We start from the raw sequence: 20371 nt of genomic DNA on the forward strand, positions 1-20371 counted from the left end.
ACTGAGCAAGCTGGACAAAGCCTCTGGCTCCAAACCTGCTCAGGCCTAGGCCCAGGAAGGGGATAGATGACTGGGAGGGAGGGGGATGATGGCAAAGCAGGAGGAAGAGGAAGGATGGGAGGAACAGGCCACTGACGCATCATGCCTACCTGAGACGGGGACTTGGGGATGGTGGCCCCGGCTGTGGCCCCGCTGGCCGGCTCGGGCTCGTGGTTGACTCTGATCTCAGGGGTGGTGGCAGGGGAGCCATCTGGTGGAGGCGAAGGGCTCTTGTTCCCGACTGCAGGGGCGCTGTCACTGTGGGGGCAAGACAAGAAAGGGAGCCGGATGCAGGGAGGCCACAGCGCGGGAGAGGGGAGGAGGAAGTGTGGAGGAGCTGGAGTGCAGGGTGTGGACGCCCCCATGGTCGCGGATCCACGTGTGAAGTTGTGTGCACACGTACACATGTGCAGTCCTGTGGAACCACGTGTGAAATTGTGTGTACATGTGCATACAGACAGAGGAGGGCCAAGCAGGGAGGGGTCACTTGTGGGTCCACATGTAAAATTGTGTGCACGTGTGTGAGAAAAAGTGGGAATGAAGGGGCCTGGGCACCTGCCTGCACGAGTTCGTAGGCCTGCCTAGGAGAGAGTGACAGCACAATACAGGACTCTGGGCTGGAGGACTGTGGTCCCCAAGGGCTCAAGCAGAGCCGTGGGAACCACCCGCTGCTGGAGGCCACCCCACAGGCTCCGTCAGGCTCAGACCCAGCCTATGAATAGATGACTGGGAGGGAGGGGGATGATGGCAAAGCAGGAGGAAGAGGAAGGACAGGAGGAACAGGCCACTGACGCATCATGCCTACCTGAGACGGGGACTTGGGGATGGTGGCCCCGGCTGTGGCCCCGCTGGCCAGCTCGGGCTCGTGGTTGACTCTGATCTCAGGGGTGGTGGCAGGGGAGCCATCTGGTGGAGGCGAAGGGCTCTTGTTCCTGACTGCAGGGGCGCTGTCACTGTGGGGGCAAGACAAGAAAGGGAGCCGGATGCAGGGAGGCCACAGCGCGGGAGAGGGGAGGAGGAAGTGTGGAGGAGCTGGAGTGCAGGGTGTGGACGCCCCCGTTGTCGCGGATCCACGTGTGAAGTTGTGTGCACACGTACACATGTGCAGTCCTGTGGAACCACGTGTGAAATTGTGTGTACATGTGCATACAGAGGAGGGCCAAGCAGGGAGGGGTCACTTGTGGGTCCACATGTAAAATTGTGTGCACGTGTGTGAGAACAAGTGGGAATGAAGGGGCCTGGGCACCTGCCTGCACGAGTTCGTAGGCCTGCCTAGGAGACAGTGACAGCACAATACAGGACTCTGGGCTGGAGGACTGTGGTCCCCAAGGGCTCAAGCAGGGACATGGGAACCACCCGCTGCTGGAGGCCACCCCACAGGCTCCGTCAGGCTCAGACCCAGCCTATGCTGACGGCACAAGAAAGCCAGGCATCCTAGAGGCCAAGTGAGTCTCGCCCACAAATCACACAGCAGCCCCTCTGCTCAGGGTGGGCCCCCTCCCCAGCCTGCACCCCCGCCTGTCTCCACCCACTCGCAGACGCTGACCACAGCCCCCATTACACCACGTCTTCACTCGCCTCAAACATCCGCCCACAGTCCTGCCAGCCCTGTGTGCCCCCCCCGTCCACAAACCCTGGTGAAACATCCAAAATCCCAGAGGCCCAGGGCAGGCCTGGGTGACTAAAGAGTGATGTCTTCATGGCAGAGGAGCAGTAGCTGGGGACGGAGAGGGCCACGTCCCCAAGCCAGCGTCCACTGCCCAAACACAGGGGGCAGGTGGTGTGCATGACAGGCATGTGGGTGGGAAGGGGGCAGAGAATACAGTTCCATGTCTGTGCTGGCATGAAGAAGCTCCAGAACAGCCCCGTCCAACACAGGAGCCACTAGCCCCAGTGGCTATTTAAACTTAAATTTACAATTAATTAAAATTTAATTTAATGAAAATTAAAAGCTCAGCTCCTCAGTTACACTGGCCACATTTCAAGTGCTCAATGGCCAAATGAGGTGACTGGCTACTGTGCTGGACAGCTCAGCTCTAGACGGACACACCAGAAACTAGCGACCGAGTCCCCTGGGTGGGTGGGGGCTGATGATGGGACAGTGTGAGACATTGCTGGCACCTTCTCACTGTTTTTGAATTTGTGTTTTACATTTTAGCCTCCTTACAGAATGTAGATATATAGTATACACACGCAATTAACAAAACAAAAAGAAACATGCTGCAGTGTCCCCTCCCCCGAACCCTCCCCAAGGCCTCCTCCCTGGCTACCTTCTCCACCCACAAGTGCACTGGTGGCCCGGGCCGCCACCAGGGCTGGACATGAGATGGTGCAGAGGAACGTGCTGAGCTGAGCCTCCCTCCTCCTTGCTCTTCCCACCGACACGCAGACACAGCCCAGCCCAGCCAGGCCGGCAGCCCTGCGGCACACTGCACACGGGGGCAGGTTACAGGTTAGTGGCACCCTTGGAGCAGGGTGCAAGGCACATGCATAGGGCCACTGGCCAGGGAGCTGGCCTCTGAGGCCCCACAACGCAGCACATACTGCCGGTACCTGTTCTTCTTTCTGCGCAGCCGGGAGAACAGTTTAGTTTTCTTTCTGCGGGGATGGACGGGACGTGGAGGCCTTCATTTTGGGGAAATACCCAGATGCAGGGCTGGCCCATCCCCTTCCCTCTCTGACAACCTCTCTGCTCAGAGGAGGGCAAAAGGGCAAAAGCCTCCCCTCATCGCCCAGAGGCCATGAAGATGACCTGGGCCTGCCCTTGGGCCCCCGCTGTCTAGTTCGCGGTGCCCTGGCTGGCTTCAGCACGCTGCCAGCTGCCAATGGTGCTGACAGGGCCTGACGAGATGCAGGAGACTCGGAACAGGGAGATCTGTCATGCCTGTGGTCCCAGCCCACAGATCCAGGTGGGTCCAGTGCTAGTGTGGGGCCCCGGGAGGGAGAGGAGGCCACTCAGAGAGGACAGGCCACACAACAGGCCATGCCAGTGAAAAGAAGGCTCACAAGCCTCCACTTTCCTCCCTCTCCCCTAGGATCCCTTTCCCAAGGGCGGCTGCCTGCGCTGCCCAGGACAGCCGCGCGTGGCCCACCTCCCTCCCCTCCCAACCTGGACGCTCCCACCTGTGCCTTCCCCACTACCCCACCCTAGCCTCAGGGCACCTCAGTCACACACATTTTATTTTCAGGGTAGGAAGAGGGTATAATATCCAGTGAATACCTTCCTAGTCCTAGGCAACACCCAGCCAACCCAAGAAGCAGAGACAATTTCTACAAATGAGGGAAGCGAGGCTCATCGGTGCTCTCTGGGCTCTGTTGTGACACACGTGTGCGCGCACACACAGCCAGCAGGAAGAGGAATCCCCGACTGGCTGTTGTTCTCCCTGACCCACAGCCAGAGAGAGGAGCAAAGCATTTCTTGTGACACACGTGTGCGCGCACACACAGCCAGCAGGAAGTGGAATCCCCGACTGGCTGTTGTTCTCCCTGACCCACAGCCAGAGAGAGGAGCAAAGCATTTCCCCTCCTCCCTTGTGATTTCCCTCAGGAAACACAGCTGGGGCCTCCCTGAGGGGTCAGGGCGGAAGACAGGAACCAAGACGGCTTTGCAAGTGTGCAGAATGCCACCATGCAGGGGCTTGGGTCTTCCCAGGAGCAGGAAAAGGAAAGGCAGCTCTACCTCTTTGCTTTGAAGAGTTCGGCTCGCCCTCCAAATCCTGCACACCCGGGAACCATTCAGTTCCCCCCCTGCCCGCCCCCGCCTTCCCAAGCTGAGACCAGATGCTCCTGCTCCACAAATGAGAGGGTGAGGCCCAGGCTCAGGGGGGGGAGGGGGGCTCCTTCCTCCATGGGACACAACTGGAGGAGCAGGGGTGTCCAAGGACAGTGACCTGCCCTCACCTGCTTCTCTGAGCACACGCTGGCTGAGCCAGGAAGGTCCCCAGACCCCCAGGGCCAAACTCATGGGGCACCAAAAAGGGCACTGATGGGGTCACAGGAAGGCGCCTCCCCCCAGCGTGCACTACCTCAGCCTGAGCTAGGCCCCGCCCAGCCCACCGCACACACCCACAGCCCCGGGGCCACTCACACACCTGGGCTGGGCCTTGACCGTGAAGGTGTTGCTCCCATGCTGCTTCTCCAGGCTGACCAGCACATCATTGAGGTTCTGGTTGAGCTGCAGAAAGGACAGCAAGGAGGTGGGGGCCTCCAGGGCCACCACACAGCCACACCTTCCCCAAAACAGCCCCTGCCCCCAGCAGTTAACAAGCTCTTCTTTCCCCATCAGTGAGAGCTGGGAACCAGCACACCAGACCCCAAAAAACCAAGGGAGAAAGAAAACGGGGGAAGTGGGCTGCATTACTAATAGTTATCATTTCTGGGGACCATCTTTTTCTCTTCTTACTACTTGTAGGGATATCCTAAAATACCACATAGAGTTTGTACTGTGTTTACACACTTTCTTCTTAAAAATTATTTTTGCATACTGTTGATCCTGATTAAGGTCATTCTGCCAAGATTCTTTCAGACCACACTTCAACCGCCAGAGATTTCACCAAAAGCACATGGTGATTCTCATTACTGAGAATATTTCCCTCTTTGCTTTGGCTACTAGGAAGCTCGGAGCCAAATTTTCCTCCCATTTATAACTAGCTGTGTTTTGTAACATATATTTCCATGAACTAACTTTACATAAAGGTTTCCTTTCCTGAAACACCTCTCTCTATATATATTTTTTAATTTTCATAAGTTATCTCACATCTTCAAAGGGAAGGAAGAAAAGTAGGAAGGAAAGAAAGGTGTAAAAGGCAGGAAACCATACGCAGAATTGCAAGTCAGGAGAGGCCCCAAGCTGGATTTTCCTCCTCCAACCCTGGGCCTGAATCTACCATCATCACTTCATTCCTCCGGGCCCAAGAGACAAAGTGAGACCCACCCACCGCACGGAGTGGGGAGCTGCCAACACTGTGTTTCTCCAACAGCAGTTGGGAGAGTTTCCAAAACTGGGTTTCTCAGAATTCAAAGTTAAACAGCTTTGCAGTTTAACTTCCAGTTAAGTTTAAATGAAAATAACACAACAGAGAACTTCAAGCTCATTAGACCCCTGCATACACCAGATTCTGACAGATAAAGCCAGCCTGCTTCAATGTCTTAAGAAATATGGGAGAAAAGTCAAAAACTGAGAACATTCTAATCATTTCTTTATTATTTTCCTTCAAACTGGGAAACCACCACCATTTTCTAATGCTGAGCTCCTTGGGCCAAGGTTGCCTGAGAGCACATTTACAGCTTGAGAGGAGCTGGTCTGCATACCCCAGTCCATCTGTCCAGGTAGGGAAAACAGGACTGGGAGTGGAGAGGGGCCAGTGCTGGGCCCAGAGACCCACTCACAGGCTCCCCAGAGCCCCCAGCAGCTCCCACTGTGCCTAGGCACCCTGTGGAGGGGGCTCCTCAGAAGCAGGCACCAGTCAGCTCCTCTCCAGGGCACCGTGGTCACCAGTGTGTGCCGAACCCCAGCAAGGAAGGGGAAGTTCAGGCCGGCCCTTCCAGCCTCCAACTCTGACCCTTTGTCAGGGTGGAACATGGCCCAGAGGCTCACCAGGGCCTACCTTACTCATCTCCTTGTGGAAGTTTTCCTCCAGGCCTGCAATGCTCTGAAACGTGTTGACATAGAAACCTACACGGCTGCAGGAGGGAGGGAAGGAAGAGGGTGAGGTGAGCAGGCAACTCACCTGTGACCACGTACACCCTCATCAGAGACACAGCCCTGAGAGGGCACGGGCACCACAGACAGACAAGCAGGCCGGGCGCTCTGGGCAGGCACATGGGGCACATTCTGGCCCTCACCTATTCCACAGGGATGGCAGCTCCTCCTGAAGATCCACATTCATCTCCTCAAACACCTTCTGGGCTTTGACGAGCTCCTCCTCGGCCTGGGGGACAGGACGGGTCATTCCCCTCTGCTGGGCCTTGTCTCAGCCAGCCCAGGCCAGGCCAGGCCAGGCCCACCCCTTAAGCCTGCCCCCCGCCTCCTGCCCAAGGCACTGGGACCCAGGCTCTGAGCCAGAGGCTGAACTGGGTGTAGACACCCATCCCAGTGACCTCCCACTGCAGCCCCTTGGGGACTCTGCACCAAGCCAGTGGTGCCACTCTAGGAAGGGGAGGGCAGAGCAGCCATTGCAAAGGGAGAACTGCCCTACCTGGCCAGGTGGGCTGGGAGAAAGGTGAGTGCTGAGTAGGGCACAACAAGAAGATGCAAGACAAGGGGCCTGGAGAGCTGACCCCAGCCCCAGCCAAGAGGGGACCCTTCCCACTTCCAGCTCTCTGGGCTGCTGCTCTTGTGGTCCCCTCTACGGGCTCCTCCCCCTGTCCTAGGGCCAGCTCCTGCCCAGCCTCAGCCACCATCTTTCACCTCTCTGGGACCGTCTTTTCCACCAAGCCCTTCTGTGACCTGTCTCCACCAGATAGAGGCCAGAGGCAGCAACTCGGGCACCTCTAGGAATGGCAGGAGGTGATGGCGGAGAGGGCAGGGCCAGGGGAGAAGGGAGCTGGGCTGCTGGGCAAGCGGTTGTGCCCACTCCCCCCATGCTCCCGCCCTCCCCAGGGCAGGCCCAGGCCTTCCAGGATGCTCACATCCACCAGGCAGTGGTGTTACGGCCCCATCACATAGTCAGAGAGTGATATGGGGGGGCAGGGAGTGAGTCACAGACCCCTGGCCTAGCCAGGGCAAGGAAGGGTCTCTGCTAGCTCACTTGTGGAGAGCAGTGCTGAGGAGAGTGACTCAGGGGGGTGACTAGGATCCAGAGTCTGAGTCATAGCCCAGGAACGTGGCGGCCCCACCCAGGGGAAAACTTCGCACCAGCAACCTCACGTTCTCAGGCTGGGGCTGAGGCTGGGGCAGCCAGCTGGCTGGAACGCCACTTTGTCACAAAGCACTCTATTTCCCCCAGCTCAGCCAGCTGTCCCATCCACCTCCACATACCAGGACCAGCCCAAGTTGCCCCCTATCCCAAGTGTGCCCCCTGTGGGGCCCTCAGTGTTACTTGGGGGTGGAGCTGGAGGAGAACCACCATGGCTTGGACTACAATTACCTCCAGGCTCCTTGTCTGACTTTTTAAAATCTAATAAAAAAGGAAAGAAGGAAGGCAGGGAAGGAAGGCTTGTTGATCTAAACATGTATGCCTCTCTTGGAATGGATAAGATCTGCGGGCCCTGGGTACCCCACTCCAGGACCAGGTTGAGGATATTGTCCCTGCCTATCTCCAGGCCATAGCCAGGCCATCCCTACCTCACTCCTCTGGGCACCCCAGCACCTGGCAGGGGATGGTTTGTGCCACCCACAAAATGAGTGACCCACACCTCCCAACCTCACCTACCAAGTGTCTGCCTCAAGCCCGACACTCCCTGGGACCCAGCTGAGACCACCTCTCTGTGAGGATGCAGCTGTCACTCCCCACACTGGTCCTAACTTCCCAGAAGAGCAATTGTGAGGACGGCGGTGGCAACAGCACAGCAAAGTGTCTATGGAGCACAGACACTCCCTGGGACCCAGCTGAGACCACCTCTCTGTGAGGATGCAGCTGTCACTCCCCACACTGGTCCTAACTCCCCAGAAGAGCAATTGTGAGGACGGCGGTGGCAACAGCACAGCAAAGTGTCTATGGAGCACATCTCAGCACAGGGCCCTGCCCACAGCCCAGCAACGTTGCAAAGAATGGGGCAGTTCCACTTTAGAGTTCCTGGAAGTCAGGGCCTATGTCTTTTATTCCCTCTGGATTACATTCTTCATATTCTGGCTCTTTCAGAAGCACTTGGGGCAGAGTGGGGGGGACAGCTGTCCATTGTGGGGGAGACTTTGCAGCCCCAGTGGCTCTGCTATGTGCTGACAGACAGGGAGAGAGGTCCAGAATCAGCCCAGGGTCCTGCAGGCAGGTTTCAGGAGGCTATGGCAAGTGTGGAGAGCAACCCAGGACTGGCTCAGGGGACACGTGGAACTGGCCGGCTCCCTTGAGCACAGCCTCAAGAGGATGTACTGTCTCCCCAAAGTCAAGTTCACCAACAGGGCAACCCCAGCCCCAAGTGCCCAGCTCACAGCCATGGCCAAAAGCTCTCCAGCTTCCAGCCAGGCATGAGGCAGGGTGGGGAGGAGGAAGATATGCTCAGACAAAAATGGAATCCAAATGTGAAAGTCAATTTGGCCAAAAGGCAAAACATCTGCAGTCCAGCATCTGAAGACGTGTTCGCGGGCCTTAGCCTCTCCTGCTGCTCCCCCAGGGTTGGGGTGGGAGCCCTCCCAGAAGGATTTCCAACCACGCCAATTGCAGGAGCCCAAAAGCAGCAGGCAGGCCTCAGCCCAGGAACCACAGCCTCCGAGGGGCTCCCCCTACCCAACAAAAATGTTTTACTTGTTTCAGGAAAAATTAAGCAGAAACCTTGGCTCTGGGTCAGCAGCCCCCTTCCCCCTCCAGGCCCAAGTCCTGAACTTGACAGGCAGGACATGTCCACTCCAGCCCCTTGCTTCTCTACCTACCGAGACACATGAAGACCCCATTCTGTCGAAGACCCCCTATCCATCTCCCCCAGCCCCTGGAGAGCCAGGGTCACCCCGACCTCAGGATGAGGCTGTCAACACTCAGTGCCTCCAAAGTCAGCCCATAGCCTTTGCCTAAAAGAAATCAGGCAGCAGGTCAGGGAAGAAATTGGGCATCGAGCCTGGTAAGCCCAGAGCTCTCCACATCATAGGCACTCAATGCGTGCGGGCTAAAGATGATGAAATCAGGAGACAGCCTAGAAAAAATGGGGCAGTTGCCCAGAGAGAAACCCAACCTCCTGGGTCAGCCTTCTGTCACCTGCCCCCGCTCCCACCCCCAGGACTGTGAAGGGGTGAGTCTTGTCCAGGCTGCATCTACGCTGAGCTGAAATGTGCCTTGGCTTCACTGGAGAGAAAAACGTGCTGTCCACCACTCACAGGACACCGCCTCCAGTGGTCCCTGGCCACACTGTGGCCCATTCCAAGGGCAGGGGGCTAAGAAGCGTGGTGGGATGGTCCAGGAGTTTTGTACAAAGAGCCTCCTCCAGGAAGACCCCCCGGACCTTGGTGGTGCTGAGCATTTGTCCTCCATGAAACCTGCAAAGAGCCAACCCCCCGGGACCCAAGTTTCTCCCTTCAGGTCCCAAGATCCTAACCAGACTGGAGAGCCCCTCCTGGTGTCTCTTCCAGAGTCACTGCAGGAGCTCACGGGACCCAGGCCAGCACTGGCAGGGACCACCCACACGGAGCCCCCAGACCGGGAAGCCAGGATAATGACCCCAGGGCTTGAGAAGTAAGTCCTAAGTCTGCTACTGATTGCTCTGGGACTCTGGGCAGGATATTAAGCCTCTCTGGGCAGGTTTCTCTCCTCAGTAAATTCAGGATAACCTTCCTTCTCATGAGGCTTGAAGGACAAGACAAGCCATGACAGGAGCCCTAATGCTCTCCCCTCCCTCTCCACAGGAACCTTCACAAGGACAAATGGCTCAAAGGCAGTCCTGGGCTCCTGGCACTAGGCTTTCAGAGGAGTCTTGAACAATCACAGTTCCAGACACCAAATGGACAAACCTGGGCCCACAGCCCAGGTCAACAGGAGCCCCTCAGCCTCTATCTGTCTCAGAGATTTGGCCTCATGTCTGCTCTGAAACAGGAGCTCTCCCAGCAGAGGCATTTGAAAACCCTCTGCCCGGCTGCAGCTCCAATGCCAGCCCTGCCTCCCATCCCCAGAAAGAGGCTGAGCCCTCCCCGGCCGAGGGCAGTGCAGGGCAGCTGGGCAGACAGGCGCCCAGAGAGAGGACAGGACGACAGACCGGAAGGCGCCAGCACGTGCAAGGTTAGAAGCCAGTGTCACCTGATTTCGGAGCAGGTTAGTTTGAGCTACGAGATGAGCCTGCAGTTTGCCTTGGCACCACTGGGGAGCGGCTTTCTCAAGCAGCGAGACAGGCTGGGGCGGGGAGGGAGGTCAAGGCAAAGGAGAGTAGAGAGGTGGGAGGGAGGTAGGGAGAGAGAAACAGAGACACAGATATTAAACACCAAATCCACTCGCCCCAAATGCAGTGACAGACAAGCCAGCCACCCCTCCAGAGGCAGGGAAAGGCCCTGTGGCTGAGAATTAAGGGAAGCCCAAGGCGGGCATGGGAAGGGGGTGAACTTCAACTGCAAAGGCAAAATGAGAGTCGTTAGCGGGGCAGAGGGGCTCAGCAAGCAGGGTCCTGCCCCTGGGTGGGGAGAGGGTCCAGCCCTACGCCCACCAGCTTGTTCCAGCCAAGACAGGGTCACATCCGATCCCGTGACAGAATTCCACTGGAGCACACCAGGCAAAGCGGCACCATTCCAGTGAAACCCAAGCCAGGCCTATTCTTATTCTGGAAAGTGGCCTCGGGAGGGTGGAGGGGCCGAAGAGCAAAGATGGACAAGGATGGGCTGGAAGGGAGCCCCCACCCAGGCACCCACAGGGCCTGTCACTCACGGCTCTGGGCCCAGCAGCATCCCCCTCCTCTGCTCCTCCCCGGGGGCTTGGACACCATGCTCTTCTCCCTGGCTCCCCACAGCCTCCCCTGGCCTCACCGTCCAGCCCTTACCTTGGCAATTTTGGCTTCATCCTTCTTTTTGGCAGTTTGAAGGGACTCGTAATGGTGCCGGGCACTGTCGTAGTCCACCAGCTTCCGCCCCCGCTTGGCGATGCGGGACTGGGAGACAGACAGAGGAGAAGGGGGCTGACCAGTGCCTGGCGCCTACGCTAGAGGCAGGTCCAGGAGGGGCCCCGGTGAGCGTGGGGGCCTGGATAACCGGGAGGGCCGGGCGGCGGACCCCGCCTCAGCAGGTCCGTCCAAGGCATTGTTAAATAAATATCATAGGAAGGGCATTGTTTTGGACTAAGTTCCTGTACTAGGTCTCAAAAGACCAGACTAAAACTCAAAATGGAGTCACCCCTGCTAAGTTCCATGTCACTTAGACTGTGGTCTGACCTTCTGAGAAATCAGGAGAAAGATAACAGCCAATCCCCTGCCACCCCTCAGCCCCTGCAACAGGCCAGTTTAAATCTTCAGTAGGCATGATAATGAAGTTCCCTCTGCTTCAATCCTTGCACAAAAGAGAGAGTGTGAAGTAACCTGATGTTATTTTTCCATTGTTCTGTCTTCCTGTCCCCACCTTACAAGGAAAGTAACTTTGAAATGACCAATCTACTTTTTGTTGTTTCTGCTTTCTTTAGCATTTTTCTATGTATAAAACCAACCTCCTCTGCTTGGCTCACTGGAACACTTATTCTGTTTTATGGAGTAATGTGTTGCCCGATTCTAGAATCACAATAAAGCCAATTGAGATCTTCAACTGAATTTGTTGTAATTTTGTTTTTTGACCGCATGCTGGAGTCCTTTTTGCCCACACCCTTTTGGAGGCAAGGAGCTCACCAGTCAGTCTGTGGTCAGTCTTCCAGGCAGTCTGTGCCCTCTTGTCAAACCATTTTCTTGCAACATGAACCAATCTGTCAGTACCTGCCAGCGCCTTCCAGGCAGCCTGTGCCCTCTTGTCAAACCATTTTCTTGCAACATGAACCAATCTGTCAGTACCTGCCAGCGGTACTGTGTCGGCTAGCCCTCTTCTTTGGCCTGGCCCTGAACTCATCGAAAAGGCCCCCTGGGCCCCGGTTTCTCCTCTCCAGAGTCACCACCTTCAGCGTCAGGGAGCCTGAGGCATTTGCACTGGGTGGCCCATGGGGCCAGCATGAGCATGACACCCCTCACCTGGGTGGTCAGGTCCAATAGGACGGTCACTCTCCTGGGTTCTGGACACCTGTGTTTGTATGGATGCTGCACCCAGGGGCCTATCAGCCTTGGTGGAAACCTGGGCACATCAACAATTCCTGACACATACCCAGGCCCGGCAGAGGTAGCCAGCTTTACAAACATAAACAATCATACAAATACACCCAGACTTACAGACTCAGATAACAGGGGTGACAGGCACATCTACACACACACCCTTCCAAGCATACACAGCATATACACACACACGCACACACAAACACACAGCATGGGGTTTTCTCCCATAGCCCTAAGACACAAAGGCGCAAGAAGGCCCAGGTCTGGGCTGTCAGAGAGCCGGTGGACTGGCTGCAGAGGGAGCAGCCCCAGAGAGATGAAATGCCAGGCTAGCAGCTGCCTGCCTCCAAGGCAGTCCCCTCTGCTCCTGAGCCAGCCTGTGTCGCACCGTTCTCTCCAGCTTCCCCCTACAGGCTACCAGGCCAGAGCAGAGAAGACCAGCCAAGAAGCCCTCACCTTGATGTCAGGGAACTGGCCCAGGTACGTGTCCATGGTCAGCAGCGCCTGGTCCACCAGCTTCTGGTGGAAATCCATCCATAGCAGGTCATTGTTCTGAAACAGGCAAGAGCTCAAGAGTGTGCCACCAGGGGCACTGGGCCACACCCAGTCCCCAATTCTCACCTCCCAGGGACCTGCGGGTCAGCCCCAGCCCCATAACTCCATGAAGCTTGGTGGCTTCTCAGAGCCTCAGTTTCCCAATCTGTAAAATGAGGGCAACAACTCCTGCCCTAAAGCCTCTCCCAGGGTGACTGTGAGGAGTAGACATGCTCAGGACTAGTGGGCAGGTAAGGGAGACCCTGTGAGTCATGAGCCATAACACACACACACACACACACACACACACACACACGAGGATGGCCAATCCACAATAATGAGTGAGTGTGAGGGCGTGTTGGGAGAAGAAAGACCCTCAGAGAAGGAAGGTGACTTGCCCAAGGGCACACAGTATGTGAGTGCTGAGAACCAGAGGGCTTGTCCCAGAGGGCGAGGCAGGGTAGGACAGGAGCTGAGGCCAGAAGGACTCTCTGGGAAGGACCAGGCCATCTGCCTCATGCTCACCTCTGCAATCTTGTTTGCCTCATCCCTGCCGGGCCAGTCAGGCTCATATACCTCCTGCAGACACTCGTTCAGCTTCTTGGAGGCTTCGTGCATGGCTGGGGGGCAGAGAGGAGGTGTGTGGGCCTCCCACTGACAGCCCTGGTGGCCCTGCCACCTCCCTTCCAGCTCTGTACCCACCACCTCCACACAGGCCATGTCTGCCCTGCCTGCTCCTTACCTTTGACTGAGGTCAGGTAGGTCCGGAGATCCTTCTGCAGTCGGGTGCCCTCGGTCTGCAAAGAGAAAGAGGAGGACCAGATCAGGGCCCAGGGCACACCCTGTCCCTGACCCTCTCCTTCCTGCCACTCCTGCAGGGACAAACAGCAGCCACCAGTTAGCAGTCCTGCCAAAAGGCCCAGCACTGAGCACACGTCAGAGGACGGCAGCCATGGCATCTCTGGCCACAAATTCACACCGAGCAGCACTGCATTGCTGATACTGTCCCTGCCTCAGAAGCCCTGTACCCACAGGGACATTTGCCCCATGTTCCTTGGGCACCATTCACAGCCCTGTAAGGAAGGCAGGAAGACAGGGACCCCTCTGCCCTGGATGACACGTTGAGGGTACGGCTGAATGACACACACACGGCATAGCACACATGTACAGCGAGACTGGGACATACAGACCTGCCCTCAGACAATCACAGACAAGTGACCAATGAACACAGAAGCACAGGCCAGGCAGGTGTGGGGACCAGGCACCTCGGTGGCTGAATGACACACACACGGCATAGCACACATGTACAGCGAGACTGGGACATACAGACCTGCCCTCAGACAATCACGGACAAGTGACCAATGAACACAGAAGCACAGGCCAGGCAGGTGTGGGGACCAGGCACCTCGGTCCACAAGCTCAGCGGGTGTCCACGAGCAGAGGGCTCCCACCGCACTGTACCAGGTAAGAAGAGCCCAGTGTGAGCCTTTACAGGAACAGAAGGTTCTGGTGGATGGAGGATTGACCGCCAGGGAGAGGAGACCTCCAGAAGGGAATGGCATTAGCAGGGGTGCAAAAGTGTGGGGATCATGCCCAGGACTCTGAGGAAACTGGCCCAGCAGAGAGGGCGGATATAGGACATATGAAGAAAAGGCTGAAGAGGGGGAATGGGCAGGTGGTGAATCTCCCTGAGACAGCAGGACAAGCAGAGAGTGGGGAGCCGTGGGCCAGGCCTCAAATCCCCCACAGAGGGCCAGAAGGAGCCAGGAAAGCTGGGCTCCCGGTGCAAGGAGGATTGGTGAACGAGGATCTGTCGACGAGGCCAGCAGTGGGGTCTGGGACCACCAGCCATGAGATGCCAAAATTTCCAGAAGCTGCGTGAGAAGAGGGGTAAGCACACACATGCTTTGGGGCCATGCAAACCTAGCTCAGTCTCTTACTAGCAAGTAAGTGAGCCTCTCTGAACCACAGTCTCCTCGTCTGTCAACTGGGGTGAATGATCCCTGCCAGGCACACCACAGGTGTGCAGGGAATGGCTCAAGTGAGCCAGGCTGGGCCCTTGAAACTTAAAGGTCAGCCTCAGGGGATGGGCTTCATGCTGAGGACAGGGATGTGAGGCAGAGAGGGAACTGGAGGGACATCAGGAGAGCAGCAGTGGCTGAGGCTGACCTGCATGGGAGAAGGCACACCCTCCTGACCACCCCTGCCTGCCGCCAGCCCAAGCCTCATGCCTCAGAGACAATCTTGCTCTCGATCCCCTGGCTCTGGGGGGAAAGGGTAGGGAGATGTGGAGCCAGCAGCTGGCCTTGGTCCCAGGAGATCCAACACCCCTGCAGAGCCCCAGCCTGGCCAGCCTTGAGCTTCCGCAGGAGCCAGAAAGTGGTCTCCACTTACGCAGGTCAATCTCCAGACAAGGGCCACTGGGACAAAGCCACCTTCACAGGCTTACCCCCCATCACCCTCAAACCTCTCCTGTCCCCTCAAACAGGCCCTCCCTCCTCAGCTGGGGCCTGTTCCTCCTCCTCTGGGGTCCACAGAGCTCCATGCACCAGCTGCCCACTGGGGCCGTCACCTTCCAGGCACCATCTTCTCAATGCCACTGTCCCCACCTGGTGGGGGAGGAAGCGGAGGGGGCTGACAAATTGCCCAGAATCACACAGAGACTGAGAGAGCCAGGTAGACCCTCCAAGGCTTGGGCACACCTGGTAACATGTGGCCCCCCAGGAAAGCAGGCATTTGCCTATGTATTATGATGAATGCTTCCACGTTACAGTAGAGTCAGCTGCGGGGAGAGCTTCAGAGCAGCACATAAGGTGCTGTACAGTAAAAATAAAGAAGGGCAGAAGAGAGAAAAATAAAAAACCTTTTCTAAAATTCCTTCAGTCCCCCATAGAGTATATAACGTGATTCTTATGAACATCAAAGTTCGAGGCTCACTGGTTAAAGATTAAATGAAGAAGCAAAAGGCCAGTGCCCAAGCATTCAGGCCTCTGGAATTCCATCTAATCTTAACAAGTGAATGCTTTGTTGGTTGAGGTGAGGATGAAAGTGTGTTCATGAGGTGATGCTACTGTATCATCTGATGTCACAGAATCTTCCAGACCCAGCTTCTCTCCCTGCCACACCTCCACCATCCCAGCCGAACCTCTCATCCTCTCCCCACCATCCCCCAGCACCTGCCTCTCCACTGCACCCGAGCCAGGGGGCCCCCTGGGGCTGCTGCACTCACCCAGGCTTCAGGCAGTACCAGGACCCCTTATGCTTCCCAAACAACGCTGGGCTGTGAGCAGGCACATGGTGCACAGATGTGCAAGGGGCTGCCTGCGCTCTGCCTCCCCTGTGCTCACTGCAGCTGGGTCCCTGAGCCACACTTCCCAGCCGATCCCCAGGACAGACACAGCCCTCCCCAACCTGGGGCTTCTGCAGGGGGCAGCACCCAGGCGGGCCAGCACAGAGCAATGTGTGTTCACTTCCAAACTGGCTCTCTCAGCCCCCTAAATGCGGCATCTGAGAAACAATTCTCTGGAGGTTCCTGAGGTTCTAATCACACTCCTTGTGGAGCCCAGCTGCGGGGAGGATAAGATTTTGCAGCCACTGTCCACCTCAGCCTGCTCCCAGGTCTAGGACTCAGGAGTCAGTGAGGGCCTAGGCTCAGCCAGCATCCCCACACCCCCACTGTCCCTCTCTCAATATCAGTCCCCACCAGTAGCCCAAAGACCCAAGCCCCCATCTTCCCAGTGGGTCTAGGAAACAGAGATGTCATTTCCTGAATAAACCCCCTTCTAGCTCCAGCTCTGACTCTTGCCCCTAGGCAATCAGGACCAGAGAATCAATCTTCACTCAATAACCAGGGATGCCCACTTTGAGCAGAGCCCTGAACAGGCCCTAAGGACAAGATGGAATCAGACATGCCCCACCTCAGTGAGACACAGACAAACAGCAATGTTGAGTTCCAGGGTCCTGCAAACTATAGGTGCCACTAGGAGGAAGAGCTTGGAGAAGTTGGGAGGACCCAGAATGGCCTCTAAGGGGGCATGAGTTGGGTTTGCAGTTCTCTGGGGGCAGGGGCCAAGTGGGCCCTCCGGGGTCTGTCTGCTTCGGGGCAGAAGGCAGGGGTGTTACCTGTGACCAGCACCAAGTGGGCCTAAGAGGGGCTGTGCACCTGGATTGTTGTGAGAGGTGACAGCAGGGTGACCTATACTCTCTCCTATGGCCCAACCCCCTAGGAAGGGGTGGGAAATTCGCTTCCTTGAAGACTAAAGGGTCATCCTTGCTCTGCCTAGTGCTGGGCCCACTATGCTTGGGATTCACAGGTAAAGATGCAGGAGGAAGCATAGCCTCCAGGCTTCCCATGCTCACTCTCCATCTCGCCTTTCCCAGGGTCTCTCAAGCCCCACAGCTTGTCTGAGGCCAAGTCTACTACAGCTCCCTGAATTCACTTCCTCAAGAATAGTGACCTCACACCCTTCCTTCCCAATCCCAGCAGCCACCCCCATGCCCCAGGCATCCCCACACACCAGTCCAACCCAGAGCTGCCAGGCTGCCTTAACCCCTGAGGGAGAGCTACCCCTAGCCTTGAAGGAGACCTCAAAACCACCCTCCCTACTACCACCCCTAGCCCCTAAAGAGCTAGCCACCCCCACCAAAGCTGAAGGAAGTCAAAGCCCCAGGTCAGGTGACCACTCCGTGCCTGCAGCCAGGCAGCCACCTGGCAGCCACCAGCATAGGCTATCTTTAGCCCTGGCCTTTCTGCCCAGCCCCTCTGCCCAAGGATCGGTGAGTGGTTCCTTGCCCAGAGCCAGGGACCCAGAACGGGTGACTCAGGGATGTATGGGGAGAGTAATGCTGTGGTTTCAGCTCTGGGGCCAGGCCACAGAGAACCTCAGCTCCCAGACCTGTGCTTCCTCACCCTCCACCAAACAGCCCGGCCTGCTCTGGGGAGACCCCACCAACTCCACCCCAGGACTGCAGCTCAGGAGCTGCCATGACATTTCTCCCCAGCCCAGCCAGCTGCCCTCAAGATGGGGGGTCAGCTCCAGAAGGAACTGAGAGTGAGTTAAAGGCTCCAGGGCCTGGATGTAAATCTCCAAGCCCCTATACCAGCTGTGTGGCCTTGGAGGAGTTCCTTAACCTCTCTGAGCCTCAAGTGTCTCATCTGCATAATGAAGAGAATATCAGCACCCATTCCAAGGACTGCAAGGATATGTCTGTAAAAACGCATAGCAGTATCTGGACCACAGTAAGTACACAAGTAACAGCAATTCCCTAAAAGGCCTTCAGAGCAGCCCAGACCAGAGGAAGCCAGCTGAGTAGGGGACAGTTCCCAGGACTTCCAGGAAACAGAATCAGAAGCTAAGACTTCAGGATTCTTGTTCAAGCCTGTATTTTGCAGGTGAGGAAACTGAGGCTCAAAGGGCAAGGGTTTGCCCAGGGCCACAGAGGCAATAGACATCCCTCTTATTGGGCCTAACTGGGCCTTGAAACATCTCCCATTATTGGTCTGGGGGACAGGCAGCCACGGTGGCCCCCATATCTGCCCTGGGGAGCCTCTCAGGCTGAGCCCCTCTGGCAGGCCAGGGTGGACGCAGTGCTGGAGCCTCTCCCGGCCACTCCCTGGCCCTCTCCCAGCATGCACCCTGGCCCTCTCTCCCAGAATGCTCCTACCCTATCCCAGAATGCTCCCAACCCTTACCCAGAATGCTCCCAGCCTAACTCAGAACGCTCTCTGGTCCTCTCCCACAATACTTCCAACCCTCACCCAGAATGCTCCTACCCTATCCCAGAATGTTCCCTGGCCCTATTCCAGCTGCTCCCCAGCCCTCCTAGCTGCCCCCATCCCTGACCAGTGGGTTCTCCAAAGAAGGCCCCTTCCCCTGGGTTCCGCTCCAGCTGTAGAGGCTTTAGTGGGAATTTTCAGTGCTTTCCAAGGCCTCAGACATAGACAAGGATTACAGAGAGACCTGGTGCCCCCCGCCTAGGCCCACCCTGCCTATTTCCCAGCAGAGCTTTGACCCTGACCTCACTCCCCATGCCTCACTGGTCCCTTTCCTTGTAGCCTCTTCTGGCCTCCATACCCATCTGTCACTCACTGGCCTGCAGAAACTATAGAGCTATGGCCCAGTTTTCCATCCCTTCCTGCTACCTTCCCCCTCCCCAGGGAGGGGGAATTGCCAGGGTCGCCTCAGATGCTGCCACAAAAATGGCTTATTCTGAACTTAGCAGATCTCTGGGGGAAAGTTTCAGGGCCAGCCCAGACAGGATACGCAGAGCTCTTCGGTCAGGAAGTCTTAAGTGGCTGCCCCACTTTCCCAGCCTGTAGGCTGCCAACGTGATTAAGCCCCTTCTGTCACTGGCCCCTGGCCTATAATGGGCCTTGGTAAGGATGCCGTGGAAGTCTCTTCCAGGTTTTGGAACTAGACAAGTACGGACCTGAATCCACTTCCAAAGCTGGATGGCCTTGGGCAAATAACTCAACTTCTCTGGGCCTCAACAGTTTCATCTACAGAAGGGGAACGATCGTACGGGCCTCCTTCCAAGGTTGTCGGGAGGCATCCACAAGCCATCTACAAACAGCCTGGCCTGGAATCTGCCACACAGCCAGGAACAGTTCATGCTCAGCAGATGCCCAAATCAAATTCAGCCTGCTCTGCCCCCACACTAAACCCTGCAGATGCCACTCTCCCGTCAAGAAGCTTCTATAGCTCCCACCTGCCTTGACGTGCAAGGTTTTCCAGAGTCTGGCCACAATCTATCACCTGCCAACCCTCCCCCTTCCCTCACCACCCTTTCTATGTCTTACCAAGAACCTAAAGTATACCCCAACCTCTTTCCAGAGTTCATGGCTTGCCAGTGCTCCCTCCTCCAAGAAGTCTTCTGTGACCTTGCCAACACTGATCCCCATCCCCCGAGCTCTCCTATGCCACAAATTCAGCTCCTGCCATCTTCCACCTGGCAGTCACTATTCCATTTTCACAAGCTCCCAAAGGCCAACGGCCACCCACACTCACCAGCTGCTTGTTGAAATTCTGGACACACTGTTCAAACTGCTCATCCTTTGTCTCATCCGCCTTCCCCAGCTTCTGGAGGACCTGCAGAGGCAGAAAGAGAAGGGGAAAGTGTTACCTTGAGAAAGAGTGGCCAAACCAAGAGTGCTCAGTCACCAATACCACAGACCAGGATCGGGGAGGCCCGTAGCAAATGTCACCCAGCCTAGGGTGCCGGGACTGTCAGGTCTCCCGGCTGCTGTGTTCCCCAAGACAGGACTGGGTCCATCGGGTCTGGAGGGCTCCCCACCCTCTATCCAGGGCTCAACCATCAGCCACGAGTGGGAGCTCAGGACAGGCTTGCTGTAGTGACCGGAACCAAGAGGAGGGAGGCTTCGAAGACAGCATGAGGGATCGGACCCTCCTCCTTGCTGATCTCACACTGCACCTCAGGGTGCTCAACCCCCACCCTGATGGCTGAAAAGGGAGCTGAGCAGGAGGGGGCCAGCTAGTGGGAGCTCAGGACAGGCTTGCTGTAGTGACCGGAACCAGGAGGAGGGAGGCTTCGAAGACAGCATGAGGGATCGGACCCTCCTCCTTGCTGATCTCACACTGCGCCTCAGGGTGCTCAACCCCCACCCTGATGGCTGAAAAGGGAGCTGAGCAGGAGGGGGCCAGCAGGGGCTGTCCCCACTTCCCCACGATTCCATTTCCTGGGCCTAAGGCCCATGAATACCACAGGGAGGGGCAGAGCAGGCCCTGAGCTGGCAGGTAACCATCCCAGGACAAGGAGGGCAGTGAGGGGTGGCCGAGGTCAGGCCAGGGGTCAAAGATTCAGCTCCCAATCTGATTGTATTTTTAAATGTGATCTGCCCCAGCCACCCTGCTCCCTCCCTCCCTCCACAGCCCAATAGGCAATGCTGGGCCTGCCCCTTGGCACTCACACTCACTCACACACACACACA

At 56.9% G+C, this 20371-nt stretch overlaps 1 protein-coding gene across 1 annotated transcript; it reads right to left on the reverse strand.

The window, feature by feature from the left end:
* Positions 1-35: 35 nt before the first annotated feature.
* Positions 36-19511, reverse strand: LOC103582563 (myc box-dependent-interacting protein 1-like; the record flags this gene model as incomplete). The annotated part of the gene is made up of 10 exons (XM_008564117.1): positions 36-297; positions 4131-4213; positions 5646-5721; positions 5884-5969; positions 9918-10010; positions 10648-10755; positions 12346-12441; positions 12949-13043; positions 13166-13220; positions 19431-19511. Coding segments are annotated over 10 exons (1035 nt in total), but the record flags the coding sequence as incomplete, so codon positions are not given.
* Between the last annotated feature and the right edge of the window lie 860 nt (positions 19512-20371).

The sequence above is a fragment of the Galeopterus variegatus genome, unplaced genomic scaffold (assembly GCF_000696425.1).
Source record: "Galeopterus variegatus unplaced genomic scaffold, G_variegatus-3.0.2 Scaffold16780, whole genome shotgun sequence".
NCBI classification, from domain to species: domain Eukaryota; kingdom Metazoa; phylum Chordata; class Mammalia; order Dermoptera; family Cynocephalidae; genus Galeopterus; species Galeopterus variegatus.